This window comes from Hyposmocoma kahamanoa, unplaced genomic scaffold, assembly GCF_003589595.1.
Source record: "Hyposmocoma kahamanoa isolate Upper Pololo Valley unplaced genomic scaffold, ASM358959v1 78, whole genome shotgun sequence".
NCBI lineage: Eukaryota > Metazoa > Arthropoda > Insecta > Lepidoptera > Cosmopterigidae > Hyposmocoma > Hyposmocoma kahamanoa.
Window position 1 is genome coordinate 19627847 of NW_020653945.1, and position 15253 is coordinate 19643099.

The window sequence follows — 15253 nt, forward strand, 5'->3', positions numbered from 1 at the left end:
ATAAGATTATTGGTCGACGATTGTACCATTCTCCTAATTCCACCAAATTATCACTGCTTGTTTATAATGACTGGTTTATACCTACTAAGTGACGGAAGTAATTAACTAAGTTACTAAATTTTATTAAATTCACGTGTTTTAGTGGAGCTATAAGTGAATGGGAATGCCCAGGGTGATGCTACTTCGTCAAAAAATAGGTAAAACACACTAAATCTATGATTTACTAGACGCCTGTTAAGCGATTGTTTAGACCCATAAATTGAGTTAGACCTTGTTAACTACTTCGTCACTTATAGGTGTAAATTCTGTGAAAAGCCTTAATTAATAGCAATTAACTGCTTATATCTACCATAACTCAAAATCAATTGGGTGGTGGTGTGCGAATGTACATAACAGCTTTGCTATGGAGGTTAGGAGCATTAAATAAAAATTTATTTGATTTTATGTTGATGATAATTGTAGCAGATCTATATAACTTTTTCTCGCAGTGACGCAGAGGCATCGAAGCTATGACACGCCAAGGAAGCGACTCTGCTATGCTCCTACATATCAGCGAACAAACACATCTGTGATCAGTTGACATTTTTAATGTAACTATGATAATATAAAAACGAAATAATGTAATAATAAAGTGTTTATTTAATAACAAATTTAATTCATATAATACGTAAAGTATTTAGGTTTCCATGGAGTTGTCGTTCGCTTCTGTAGTCACAGAAACTAGCGGTCGCGATCCAAAACGGTTGCTTACTGAAAATAGAAAATAAACAATGATAACGTATACTACTACGAAATCGAGATCCGTAGCCTCTGCCTACCTCATTGGGAAACAGATGTGGTGGTATGGAAGTTATGAGAAGAAAAATATTGTACCTTCTTCGCTGATAGTGAGGTCGACGACTTCGATAAAGCACTCTTTGTTATCACCACCCATGACGAGCGAGAAGGGAGCTTCGGGGCACACTGCCGCGCATAGCGCTTGCCCAACACGACTCGTGCGCTCGCTTACTTGCATTGGAGGCGAGCTGTATGAAAATACATTAGGCATAATTGGACATAAAAGCATGTACACACGCCAGCACATCAAGCTACACATTGACGTATCTTGTTATGTTGTACTGGAGGCGATTTTCGAACAAAAATGTGTAGTCTGATGTGCCGTTGGCCGTACAATCTTAAATTAAACGCTATCTGTGCGCGTCATCTTGTTTTCATCGGCAAATGTTGATCTTCTAGACCAGGGGCCTTACCATGAACATTTTCTAATAATATCATTCAATTAGACCAAAACTCGATTTACAACAAATATTTAGTTGTTAATAGTTTTCTCTCTTAATTTTAGCCATTAATGTGTTTTAACTCTGCATTAACAAAGTGCCAGGTTCAGCCCGGGCACTTGCTCATGGCTGGACGTAGTGCATCTGTTCGCGTGTCGCTCGCGCATACAGCGCATTCGCCAGGTCTGTATGCACCCTTGAAAAATGTCTGGCCTTTTTACCCAAACATCCAGCAAAACTGGTTGACCTGTCCAGTTGTTCAGTTTTAAGACCTGGCAACCCTACGAATATCTCATGAAAAAAAAAACTAATTGTTACTCACTTTGATATGTCCCACGTTTTCAATTTACTGTCTGTGCCGACTGTGATCATGAGGCCGGGGACTTGTTCGCTTAGAATTAGACCTAGAACAAAAAAGATGAATGCACAGTGCTGCAGTACTAAGGTGATCAAACTACGGGTTGATCCCCGCTTGTACAGCACGTTTCAGTACCAAGTGTGCTGAAGACACCTCATAAATAAGTTAAAATAAGTACATCCGAAATTTTATGAACGTGTCTCCATTCAACAAAATCCCATTGGCTGTTCCCATTCCACACATCTTTTTTTTCCGCTTAGGTGTGTCTTATTATTCGTTTTTAAATCTAACCACGGCCCTTTAACACCGTCATTCAGCCATCGGACGCCCACTGCTGGGCATAGGCCTCCCCCAAACACTAGCGACTTTAACATTAAAGTAATATTGCTCTTATGTCAAATTTAGCAATCTTAAAATAGTTACATGGACGCAATAGAAACAATATTATTCTCAGGTTTATTGTCTTAATATCGATTTATAATGATTAAAAGTTAAGTTGAACTTATTTATTTACATATATATCTTCAATATTTTGTTTATTTTCTATTTAATAGCATATAGTAAATAATTTCTCGTTAAATAAAAATACGCGATGTTTACTTCGTAAAATTATGACAGCGCATCTATGTGCTTCTTGGCGAAACTAACAGTTGACACTAGACTATAGTTCCGAATTCACAACGTGACTATCAAGACTCGGCTTGTTTTATTTCTTTTTCTTCATGAAAATGCGGAATAATTATTGAAAACAACGTAATTTTAATAGATTTCACTATTACATACTTTTCTTTTTTTAACAGTCAAAATTGTCTTAAATAACATTAAGTACTTAAACTTTATACTATGATAAAACGATTCGGAACATCAAAAAAGAAAGATGGCATTATATAGTTCACAAAACGTTATCTCTTTCCTATTTTTAGTAAGGAATACACAATATTGGGAAATCATTCGTTTTTTCAATCACTATAGCAATAATACATTACTTGGTTGACACTTGAGAGTTTCGTTATGGTACGAATATGAATAATATATAATAAGCTTACTTTAAGCTTAGGTACATTGAAATAAGATTGTTTTTGGAAAGGTTATGGCAGGCCCTTCGTATTTAAAGCCTCTTAAAGTTCGTATTTATGCTGGGTGTAGGCTGCATAAAATAGGATTTTATGCTCTAGTGTATAAAACAAAAAAAACCATCACATTATATGTCTAATTGTTGTAACTTTACATTCGATTCAATCAAAACTGCCTCCGTGGCCGAACGGTTACCATGCCGGACTGCCACGCAGAGGTCCCAGGTTCGATTCCCGGGCCGGGAGAAATGTTTGTATGGCCTACATTTATTTCTCTCGTGAGTTTGGGTGTAATTTGTGGTTGTCTATGTGTGTGTCCATGGCACCTGCGACACAGGGTTTCCCTAGTGCGGGGCTATGTTGAGTGTGTGCGTTATTTATTATTTATATTTATTTAATTTTAATCAAATAATCGTTATTTGTAATACTGCCTCTGTGGCCGAATGGTTACCATGGCGGACTGCCACGTAGAGGTCCCAGGTTCGATTCCTGGGCCGGGAGAAATATTTGTATGGCCTACATTTATTTCTCTCGTGAGTTTGAGTGTAATTTGTGGTTGTCTATGTGTGTGTCAATGGCACCCGCGACACAGTGTTTCCCTAGTATGTTGAGTGTGTGTGCGTTAAAAGCAGAGTGTATAACTCGTTCATAAAATCCATATTACCCTCGACTTCAGTATCCTTAAACATCCATCCCTCAAATTAAATATCCAAGATATACTCGTCTCGGGTACAATGACGCGTTTTATGCACTTGTTGTACAATCTACTATTGATTGACTGAGATTGTTATACATGTATGTTCTGTTTTGTATTGTGGTAAATAAATGGTTTAAAATTCGAACAGATTGGTTGAATCCAGTCGGAGATTTTCTTTCTTTTCTAATCTTTGTATCATAATAACTACTATTATGATGTTTATGTCTAAAATCCACTTATGAACGCTTCGTTTTGTGCCTTTCATCAAGCGACCCATTTGAGCGACGACACATTTATTTAAATGGTGGTGTATAAATAAAATTGATGAATATAATTCGTTTTACCTGTGACTTCTTTTTCGTGCGCGGACAAAGTCCATAATGGTTCATTTTGTCTGCAATCGACGTACGCCACTTTGCCTTCATTGTTGCTCATCTGTGAACGGATGAAAATATTTTTTGGATGTGTAAATGTCGAAATATACAATTGAACATTAATGAGCTTGTGGTCCTTTACAATAAGAACGGACCTAACTTGCTATAAATGACTCAAATCACAATTTTGAACAATTGTTGATCACTAGAAATGAAATTATTTTCTACGATCTAAATCGCCTATATTTATTTTTTCAAAACAGTTAACCCAAACGGGCTTGTATGAAGAAATTGATGGGAGAAGAGGAGGCGAAGGAGGTTTGTCAGGAGCGTAGCAAGTGGCGGTCCATAGTCTCTGCCAACCCCGGTGGGAGACAGGCGTGTTAATATGTATGTATGTAACTAACCCAAATCCATGAATGTTAGACATAACTGGTTGATGACCAACACCATTTCAGTCTGCCGTGACCATGGGACCTGTGAAGAGCTCGAAACGTTGGTTTGTTTCGAAAAACAAATATAAGTACGCGATTTAAATCTGAAAAAATTGTTTCACTTCAATTCGTGGCAATCGTGACTAATCTAGAAACTCGATATGATATAATTTGTATTACAGGCCTACCACTTAACAGAGTCTTTTCATGAGGTAATTGCGCGGTGCGGAAGAGTGAGAGAGCGTTTATTCGACATGTATTTCATCGCACTCACCCCGCGCGGTCGCCGGGCGGAGTACGTATTGCTGCCGCGCAGCGGCCGCGTGCATCTGTCATGGCAAAATACGCTCTATTCGTTTAGTTTTTACGTTTTAACTCAAATGAGCGCCCTGGGCACGCGGGCGAAGCTGGCTTGATTTTTTTTCTATGCGGCGGCCGCGCGGTTGTATTATTCAGAGGAATTTAAATGTTGTTGCCTAGTAAATGGAACTCAGATTCGCTATTAATCTACATGAAGGCGTGGTAACTGGGCGCTGACAGTTTACGTAACAGTTATGTCGCGCGAAAAAAGTGTCTACCAAATTAGTCAATTGTTGTTATGTGACGATATTACGATATTAAAAAAAAATCATTGATAATTGAAATTAATAGACAAGCCATTTGGCACTTTTTTTAATCAACTTGTTATTGAATATCCAAAAAGAAATTATCCGGTGTGCACATAACTGTTCGTAAACTGTCCCTCCGCACACAACGCGCAGCTGCTTAATAGACTCAGTTAAGCGGTAGGCCTGTAGTGACAAAGTGATCGTAATTTTCTTCCAACCCTAGTTCAGTTTTCTTTGGATTATCTATCTTTCAGTATAACAAACACTTGCAAAGTTAATTTTAAAACGAACATTTGTTTCTTGAAATTTGAACAATAGGCAATTGGGCAATAATTAGAAAATAATCTAAAATGTAAAGTCAATTTGTGTGTGAAATAGAAGTGACTTGACATTTTTTAATCAATAAATAATCTGAAAATTGTAATACTTTGAAACCGCTATTTAGACAACAAATACCACGTCATACTTACGCCAAACGTAACCGTAACGAAACGTCACCCTTTTCTTGTGTTCTTTCTCCGCTTAACCACTTTTTAAATAAAAACTAAAAATTTTGGATTTTAATTATTTATTTTATTACGACAGCGTCCAATCAACACGTCCAATTTGCGCGAGTTGTAAGTGCATAATAATAGTTGTCCAGCTTGTTTACTTACGAATGACGTCACGCTTTCTAAGTTGACATGAAGTGAAGTTTACGCCGCATTATTATTTTTCTAAATTATATTCCAGCATAGTTTTAGCGTCTTGAAAAGCATTTTTTTTAAATGAATAATATTTTTCATGGCTGCTATTTGTTTTAATAATAAGACTACCGTGGTTTATGGTGATAACCCCGTAATAATGATTCAGATGTAGTTTTCGTTATCATACTTACAGCGAAACAGAAAGGGTTCTGTCTGTCCCAGACGACGCGTTCTATCTCCCCCGACATCTTCCACGAGCGATGGGCCTCGGGCGTCCTACAGTCTGTGACTCTTGCGTGTCCGTCACAACTACCCGAGAGTAATGTTTGGGCTTCTAGCGGGTGGAATAGTAGAGATTGAACCTGAAACGTCATACGATTATAAGGCTCAATTTACATCGCTTCAGAACGGAATGGAAGCCAATTTTCGTAACGAAATTGTACATGGCATAATGAAATTTGTGTCAATTGTGTAACGTATAAATTAGATACGAGCCGAAAAACAGGCATAAAAACATCGCTCATATCTAGCGATAAAAATTCGAAGAGACGAACTATTCTGTCTTTTTTGAGACGGAGTAAAATGACATTTGCAGGGTTCCATAAAATTTTAAATAGACATGCAGTAAATATAGTAGTATATTTCTGCCGCCAAGCAGTAATGTCAGCATTACTGTGTTCCCATTTTGAAGGGTAAGTGTGCTTGTGAAATTACAGGAACATGGGACTTGACAACTTATGTCTCAGGGTGACAGGCGCAGTGGTAATGCCCCTCAGATCTTTGCAATTTAAAGCTCTGAGTGGCACAGTAACTGTTATGGACAGGCGTGTAGCTTACCATCAGACGCACGACTTGTTCGCTCCGTGACTTGACGTTATAAAAAAAGTTTTTTCGACAGTTTTGGCAACACTTTTGGGCAATGAACTGTCATTTTACTCAATATTCAAAAAAGACCGACTGTAGTCAGTGCAATGCAAAGTAAAAAACTGGATTATTAAGTTTTGAGTTCTAGGTTCGGATTAGGAATCCATTCTATCAGAGTAGTATCCTGGAGGTAATTTAGTTATTCTAATTCTTATAGTACAGTGAGTTTTCCGGTTAGAGACTAGACTGTTGCGATTATCTGGCACATTATTATGATGCATTAGGTACTTACTTTGTCCTGAAAATAGTCGAGTTTTGTATGTGGTGTACCTTGATCTAAATCCCATAGCAGTACTGTGTTATCTGCAGACCCACTCGCTAACACATGACTGAAATTGAATAATCCAATACTTAATATATCTAGTCTTATAACCTAGATGGCGCTGATAGATAGCCTGGAAGTAGTTTAAATTATGTCCATGAATATAAAATTAATTCCTCTTTAATATGAAATATAAGTATTCAGTTTTTTATCCTTGTAATATTATTCAATATTGAGCCATGAGTTAATATATTATATATATACGCGTATCAATAGATGTCGTTGTAACGAACTAATTTATAAATTAACGCTTGGTAATATAGGTAGATGGCGCTAATTCTAAACAAATTCTAATAATAAAGCTAATTCTAAAATCCATAAAATCTGTGCAACAAGCGCCATCTAGTTGTTTTGTTTGTTATTAAAATAGCTAGTTGGTACTCGTCGACATCTGGTGTACCAATAGGTACTAAATACCCGACTACATTGTCGTGTATCGCGGTTAGCAGTCCCCTTGAGTTACAGACTTAAAAAAAAAGAAAGTTTTCAATCCGACTGTAGTTTTTTGTGTATATTACGCGATTTCACTGACATTTGTGAACCGATTTCGACGATTCTTTTCTTGTCGGAAAGGGGTTACCTCAGTAGTGGTCCCATTAAAATTTAATAACAAATATGCCACCTCTAAGGGTGACAAATTAGAGGATGATTCCGACTTATTACATTTCATTCACTTTCCGTTAACCGATTTAAATAAAACTTTCCAAATAGATGTAATTTCACAAACTTTTGAGGTCAGTTAATTTTTTTAAAAGTTATAATTATTGGTCCATGGTGTTACTTACCTAAAATTACTATTCCAAGATAAGTCTAGTACTGCATCTTTATGACCAACTCGTTTAGTCTTTTTCTTCTTATTTGGTTTCTTGCCTAGTTTGAAAGCCGGCTCTAGGCAGTTCTCTATGTCTAAGTCCCATACTTGTATTACTGGGTCCATGCCACCCAAGGCACATAGGTTTCCTATTAAAAATAAATAATTTAGATAAATAATTAATATATACGAGCAGAAAAACAGGCATCAAAACTAACATCTAGTCGCTAGATCTAGTGAGAAAAATATAAAATATTGTACAAATTTTCTTCACTTTGATTCAACATTCAGGATATTCACTACCCAGAACACCCAACACCAATTTAGAAAAGTTAATTTTCGCTCCTTATCTAGGGCCTACGTAAGGGTGCTGGTGAAATTACAGGTACATGGGTTTTGTCAACGTATGTTTCAGGGTGACGGGCGCAGTGGCAGTGCCCCTCAGATCTTTGCGATTTAAAGCTCTGCAACTGTTGTGGACAGGTGCGTAGCTTACCATCAGGCGCACGACTTGTTCGTCCCGTCACTTGATATTAATAATAAAAAAAAGTACGCATTGACGCGCGTCTCGATCGCTCGTCCCTCGGGTGCTGATATTATTATTATTAATATTATTATTATTTTCAATAACATAATATAAATAGTTAGCCAATATATAGTCCTACAACAGGGCACAGGCCTCCTCTCACAATGGCTTGAGGGCTTGGGTTGTAGTTCCCATGTGGATTGGTATTTCACACATGTCACTAAATTACTTTGCAAATGTGTGTAGGTTTCTTCACGATGTTTTCGTTAATCGAAAAGCTCATGGCAAATGTTAAATTAATATCTGGTTCACCTCAATCGAAAAGCAACCATTCTCTCACTACTAGGCCACCATCACTTTAATCTACCTAAAATATTGACAGAATAATTTAAAGCAGGTATTACCTGGATTGGGATCAGTTGGATCATGGCTTAACCATTCAATGCACAGTGGAAACCATGGTAGAATTAGATCATGGTGAACGTAGAAGGAGCCCTCCTCTTCATTGAATACTGAAATCAAGACATTGTATATTATTGTAAGACCCTATTGGAACCAGGACATCCAGGCTGGAATTATGGTGTACAGCAAGTAATTTCAATTAGGTTACAAAGATTATAAGATTGCATCGTAAATGTCTTTTGTTTTGGTAAAAAGCCCATTACTTCAAGCAATAATAATCTGTGCTAGCATTAATATGCGAATGAAGAACGTTGTCTGATGTAATACTGTATTCAGACAACAAAAGTAAAGTTATTATTGGTGCATGCTTCTAATTGAGTTAGTAAAATGGTTCCACAAAATGTGTTTCTGTTTATAAGATCACTAAGACATATTTCTATTATGACCAGATGTCGACAGGATAGGCGCGTGGGCAATATTTCGATCTACTTATCTATACTTACCATACACTTCTAGTATACTGGCATCACTTTCAACATGACCAACTAGTAGCAAATTATCATTGGGCTTAATTATGTCGTCTTCTTCATCACTGTCTGGACCTTCAGTCTGTAAAATGGTATGGTATGGCAATAGTAGTAATGATGTTACATGTAGCAAAAATAAAATTTAAATTTTAACAATATTATTACTGTCCAATGAAATTATCATTTACTGCCAAAATCTAAAGCAGTATTAACAAAGAGGTATGGTGTAGTGGAACATTTTTTAAAGTCATCAACATGCTGAAATCTGAGTTCTAAATCGCCTCTTCTTCTTGTTGATTCGGTATTTAAATGTCAGTGTGCAATCCACTATTTCACTGTATTATTACAAAGTGTGAACTCTTCCTGAGAGCCTGCATAGATTTTCATTACATATTTACTGGCACAAGCCCTTATGCTCCAACTATTCAACCAGAGATTGGCGGTGCTAGTGGCCATCAAGGCTCTGTCGCCGGCATGTGTTCCCTTTATATGGTTATAAAAATGCACCATGCACTCACAGGCAAACTAGGATTCTGAAATTAAAAATATGCTGCAACATTCATTAGCGTAACAAATTAGTTTTACTTTTAAACTGAAACAGAATTGAGTTGCACAAATGATAAAATGTCCAATTTTATAAATTGAATAGTTGCATTATTTTATTGCTTGCGAGTGCAGGACACCTCTAACTGAGCTTACAGTGACTATAGTCACCAGCAATGACTCAAAATATTTTTTATATACAAAATATTTCTACACAACTTCTTGCGATTACCAGGACACGTATATGACTTTTCATATACAATACGTCCCCATAATGAGTTGAGTACACTTTTCTAAGAGCGTAAACAACTACAATATCATTAGTATATCACAGTATATCCCCTTGAACCATGAGTTATACACCTTTCCAGCTACCTGCTATACAAGTTCAAGCCATTGAAGAATCATTATCAGTGCAATTACCAGAGCATGCAAGGCATTTCAAAAGAAACTCTTGCAAGAAAGCATCTTATGTCGAATACCTAACTCATCTCTCCTTGGGACATGTGTTGTATGTGGAAAGCCATATAAGCCACCACGGCTTCTGTACAATTTGTCATACAAAATTATAAATTAAAAGTTTCTTACACTAGCAACTATTACTCAAGGATAGTTCACAGAAGCACAGATTTGTTAGATTACACTCAGTTAAAATTCACCAAACTGAAGATGTTACTTACATTAATTTGGACATTTTCACTTAGATCCCCTAAATTGGGCAGGGTAGCTACTGTTCCAATGCCAATGGGATTAGCTGGAAAATAAATGTATTATGCGACATATTATATAGTGATATAAGTAAAAAAATTCTATCTATCATATCTGTCTTCAAAAATATTTAACTTATTTAAGCAGGTTGAGTTGTGACTAATATTGTAAACAAATTGCTTATTAAGTCATTTTCAGTTCTACTTACATCTATAATCTCACCAGGTGTATAGTGACTTTTTATAGACAAGCAAGTGTATGCCCTTATCGTATATAGGAATCAGAAACATTAGCTGATTGCAACGGCATTATATAACTCAATATGACCATAAGTGTCGCTTATCCCATTTTGCCTTTCAAGCATAGATATGAATAAGGACATACACTTGCTTGTCTAGAAAAAGTCCATTGACTTTAAAAATATAAACTCCTTAACAATATACTCAATGTACAAGCAAAACACTTAGTGTCTCTGGATGGAACATCAACTGTAGAAAGGTGTAATCCCTTACCTGCGAGATTTACAGACCAGTATTACAATAAAGAATGCTTTTTATAGTAAGTCAAACTTTTTACAGTAAAGTAACAACAAAATATAGATACTATTTAGAACATCATTATGAAACAGGTTATATTATTTAAAGTGTAAAAACTACACAATGACATGTCAAAAATCATACTGTTTATGTCTTCTTCATCATAATTAGCAAAGTTGAATTCATCATTTGGGTCTGCTGGTGGATCTCTGGGAGCAGTAGAGCCCTCTTCACCATCTTCGCCACTCTCGTCATCGGCCTGTTCCGTTAGACTGAGAAAAACATAACCTATTGCACTGTTTCGCATAGACTATTTAATTAGACAGATTATTATTATTAAGCTCACCGCAAATCTTCAGCAGTGCTTTTAATTATTTTCTCCAACTCCTTTTCTGTTAGTTCGATCTATTCAAAATAAAGAAATACATAGGATTCAATTAAAAACTTGTGTTACAATAGCGCGAGCGAATCAGAGAACCTGTGAATTATTTGTTTACCTTTTCAGGTATAGCTTTTGCCACACCACGTCGCACAAAGTGCATGCACGATACTAAACTAACTGTAGGCGTATTTTCATCCATATTTAATGGCAAATAAAAAATAGAACCACAATCACTATCGCACGTGGGGAACGTCAATAACAATCAAAACCACAAACTACTAATATCAAAAGGTATCTCAGTGATCAAAACATAAACAACTGTCACTGTGATCTGTCAAAAGCAGCGTTGCCAATGCTACCTGTTGGGTAATTTTCCAAAAAATTCCAAAGTACACCGGAAAAATTCCCAAAAAATTGGAGAAACATGATTTTGAAAGGTCATTATGTTCTGCGCATTTCTCCTAGATAGAAGGCCTAAGTTCTCTGACTTTGGTAGTCGAAATTGTTTTTCTTAATTTCAGGAAAAACATTGAGCGGGACGAAAAAGAACTCAAATTAACATAAGGTTCCGTTAATTATTATTATTTCATCCACCAAATTCAGCTACCACCGAAATCAGAATAATTTAACAAAAGGCACAATTTTTGTACAAAATATTATGGAAAAGGCAATAAAAACATTCAATAATCTACATAAACATTTAATAATATTACTAACTATTAAATCAAGCTTTCAAAACAAAAATTTATTTATAAAACGCCAGAATAGCGCAAACAATTTACACCTTATGACTGTTAATGAAAATTAGTTTTCAGTTTGGCTGTTCAACTTTTTTTCAATCACACAAAGTATTTAAGTAACTCTTTTTTTTTAAATTTAGAACGCAATCTGTAGCTACAAAAGCAATCAATTTTTAGGAACTTCATTAATACCTCTCATTAATTTCTGTACATGACGAGGTAATTTATGCAACTTCAAAATCTTTATTTCCACTTTTTCTTCGCATACCACTTTCTATCTTTTTCCTTAAGCCTTTCATATATGATTGAATCGCTTTTTATCTTTGCTTTTCTAGCACGTTCTTTCATCTTCTAAATATAAAATTTTTCTTTTCTGTATTAATTTTCCTTATTCATTTTCACTGGGAAGCAAGTATTAAACATTTATATATGAAAAAACGTATAAAATTCTTGCTTTTCAAAGAAAATATAGTATATTACGGTATATTCTTATTTTTCAAAGAAAATATGGTATATTTATGGTATGGAATAGATGGCAGTTTTTACCGACTTTGGTGAAAGCTTTTCTGAATTTGGTGGCATAAAATCCACCGAAACCAAAGCCACGGGATTCAGAAAAAATACATATATATTTCATATTACTCGTAAACGACATTACATGTGAAACCGATACATTGTTATTATATTCTAGTTCTTACAACACATGCTTAAAAAAATATTCTATACAAACTTAAAAAACAAATATACGCGATTTAAATCCGGAAAGATAGTTTCATTTCCTATGAGTAACAATCGCGAAAACCTAAGAACTCGATACAAACTTGAAAATGTAGTTTTTGAGATATCGTATACACAAATCATCCACCCTGTTCTCTCCAACCGCTGGAGCGTAATGGACGTATAATACTAACGCATTGCGAAGCTTCCAAAATGCTTCACTTGCGATATATAGCGTGATTAGTAACGACACGCAGCAATCTCATCTTGGTACTGTGATAAAACTACTGTCTAGTTTACTGTCAAATTCAGATTATACTCGTAACTACTATCATCTAATTTATTATACGTGAACTAAAGTCTAATATTGATACACGGTCTCAATTTTGAGGAAAATGACTTTGTGTTGGATTTTGCATTCAGGACACGCCACCGTTGTCAGGTTTTAGGCATTTCGGTTTTTTTCATTGGTTTCCTCTCCTGTTAGCTTTGTATCTGTATTATACACTCCTTTTTTTTGTATATTTTTGTTTTGATAAATAAGTGGAGTTTAGTGCATGGACACAGAAAACTGCGGCTTTGAAGAAATACCCTTCTACGTTTAGAAATATCTTTAGGAGTTTTATTTAGGGTGAATTATAAAATAAACTTGTATAGCTAAAAGACACATAGACAAAAAAACAGCGACAAAAACCACACCACCACCACCTCTTGTTGGCTCCATCGTTTTCATTCAGTAACTTCAACTTTTGCGGTGTCAACGTGAAATGTGGAAAAATAAAGGAAAAACATTGGATAAATATTTATTTTTCTAAAATATATGACTTTTAAAAGTGGAAATTTTTCCATGACCCAACACCAGCCAATGCCATTTGCACAAAATCCTCAAAAATCAAGATTAAAATCCCCAAATTTCAAATTTAGGGAGAGCACAGTTCATATTCCCCTCGTCTCAACACATTATTTACGTTTGCAGTAAATGAGAATAACTTTTTTTAGCCTCACAAAATTAAGTAACATAATTATTTGACATAGAAAGGATTACGCATTTAATGACACTATGCTAAGGTTAGAATTAACGAAAGTATAAATTAAGTTTACACCTTAGATGCGTTATTATTCCAAGCTTAGAGGATGGAAAAAATAAAGGTTTACACTATGTAAGTCAATGGTTTACACCTAAATTTTTAATATTAAAGTTGATGAGTGACAAGTTGTAGTGTGGAAGTATTAAATGCTCGGCTTTGTTTATAGCTTAGAGGATGGATAAAAAGATTTATAGCAAGCACTAGCTTTCATTTTTCTCCAGTTTCCACAAAATTTGAATTTATAACTTGAGAAAAGAAAACCTAATCAACGACATTTTAGAGGATAGAAAAAAAATAAAGGAACGACGGCCATCCGACGCCTTTATTTAAACTTCCCGCCAAAATGTGTTATTGACAATAATAATATGACGTTTGAACCACAGACATATCTAGATAGACGCCGCAAGTACAGCAATTTGTATGAACCGAGCGGGCCACATTTTATGTATCCATCATGACGTCACAAGAACTCTTTAGTGATGGAAAATCTTCCTCGCTAAATCGATTGATTGAACGGAATACACGTACCTATTCCATTCAATTAATCGATTCAAATATTCGTTGATTACAAGTAGTGAAATATTAATATAGTAGAAAAATACCAAAACAATATAGGTATGTCCTTTATTAAAAGTTGTTTTAAAAAAATTTTGATTACTTCAAAATTTTAAGTTCTTAGGTTTTCGCGATTGTTACACATAGAAAATGAAACTATTTTTCCGGATTGAAATCGCGTATATTTATTTTTTCCCATGGTCACGGTCGGTCAGTCAACCGTGACCATGAGACCTGTAAAGGGCCCGAAACGTCGGTTTGTTTGAAAAAACAATTATACGCGATTTAAATCCGGAAAAATAGTTTCATTTCCTATAACAATTTTAACTCTAATTTTTAATCGACTTTAAATATTAAAATTATTGTCCTTCCAGTAAAATGAGCTTATTATATAACATCTTTTTGTAATACAAGATCTTTTCGATTAACTTAAATAATGAAAACGCACCTCAATATATGAACTTGCGACTGTCTTAATTAATTTTACTAGAAGGTTTTCTGTTGGTAATTGATCAAATTGATGAATGGCAAGACAAATGAAAATGTTACTGCTGACAAAATATGGTAAAATCGTATTAATTAGAAGAGGTTTACTTAATGATCGCCTCGTGTGAAATTTTTGTTATTTGTTTATTATTTCTCGGATTTCTAACTCTGCTACTGTGCATATTTGGATAGCATCTTAGGTAAACTAGACCACCTTTGTCCTCGAAAGCAACGATCTCATACGTATGACCAACTCCAGGTTTTTGAAAACACAGCGCACTGTTAATTCTTTGCATTATATATATTTTTGTATTATTCGTAATAATTAAATAATAGTAATAATTAATATATAATTATTGTCTCACTATTTTCGGACATTCGAGGCAACGTGCCACAAAAATCACACCCAGTAAAAGCCGCAATCTATTTATTACAAATCATGAGGCATACACTGGGTTGCATATTTTTTCCTCGAAATT

General features: G+C 35.2%; 1 protein-coding gene across 1 annotated transcript; it reads right to left on the bottom strand.

Moving 5' to 3' along the window:
* Positions 1-609: 609 nt before the first annotated feature.
* Positions 610-11434, bottom strand: LOC113232786 (periodic tryptophan protein 1 homolog). Its single transcript, XM_026467578.1, has 13 exons — positions 11304-11434; positions 11153-11211; positions 10951-11078; positions 10243-10316; positions 8996-9101; positions 8495-8602; positions 7539-7713; positions 6664-6760; positions 5699-5869; positions 3750-3840; positions 1600-1681; positions 874-1025; positions 610-750 (listed from the first exon to the last, which is right to left on the bottom strand). Exons 1-13 carry the CDS (start codon positions 11385-11387, stop codon positions 677-679), a joined length of 1401 nt encoding a protein of 466 aa, XP_026323363.1. The 5' UTR covers positions 11388-11434; the 3' UTR covers positions 610-676.
* Positions 11435-15253: the final 3819 nt, after the last annotated feature.

What these genes read in the sequence shown, in the direction of transcription:
- LOC113232786 (XM_026467578.1), bottom strand. Translation starts at nt 11,387, where the DNA reads ATGGATGAAAATACGCCTACAGTTAGTTTAGTATCGTGCATGCACTTT. An exon ending in CAAAAGCTATACCTGAAAAG is followed by an intron (nt 11,212 to 11,303) that starts GTAAACAAATAA and finishes TATTTTGAATAG; the next exon opens with ATCGAACTAACAGAAAAGGA. An exon ending in GTGAAAATGTCCAAATTAAT is followed by an intron (nt 9,102 to 10,242) that starts GTAAGTAACATC and finishes ACCATTTTACAG; the next exon opens with ACTGAAGGTCCAGACAGTGA.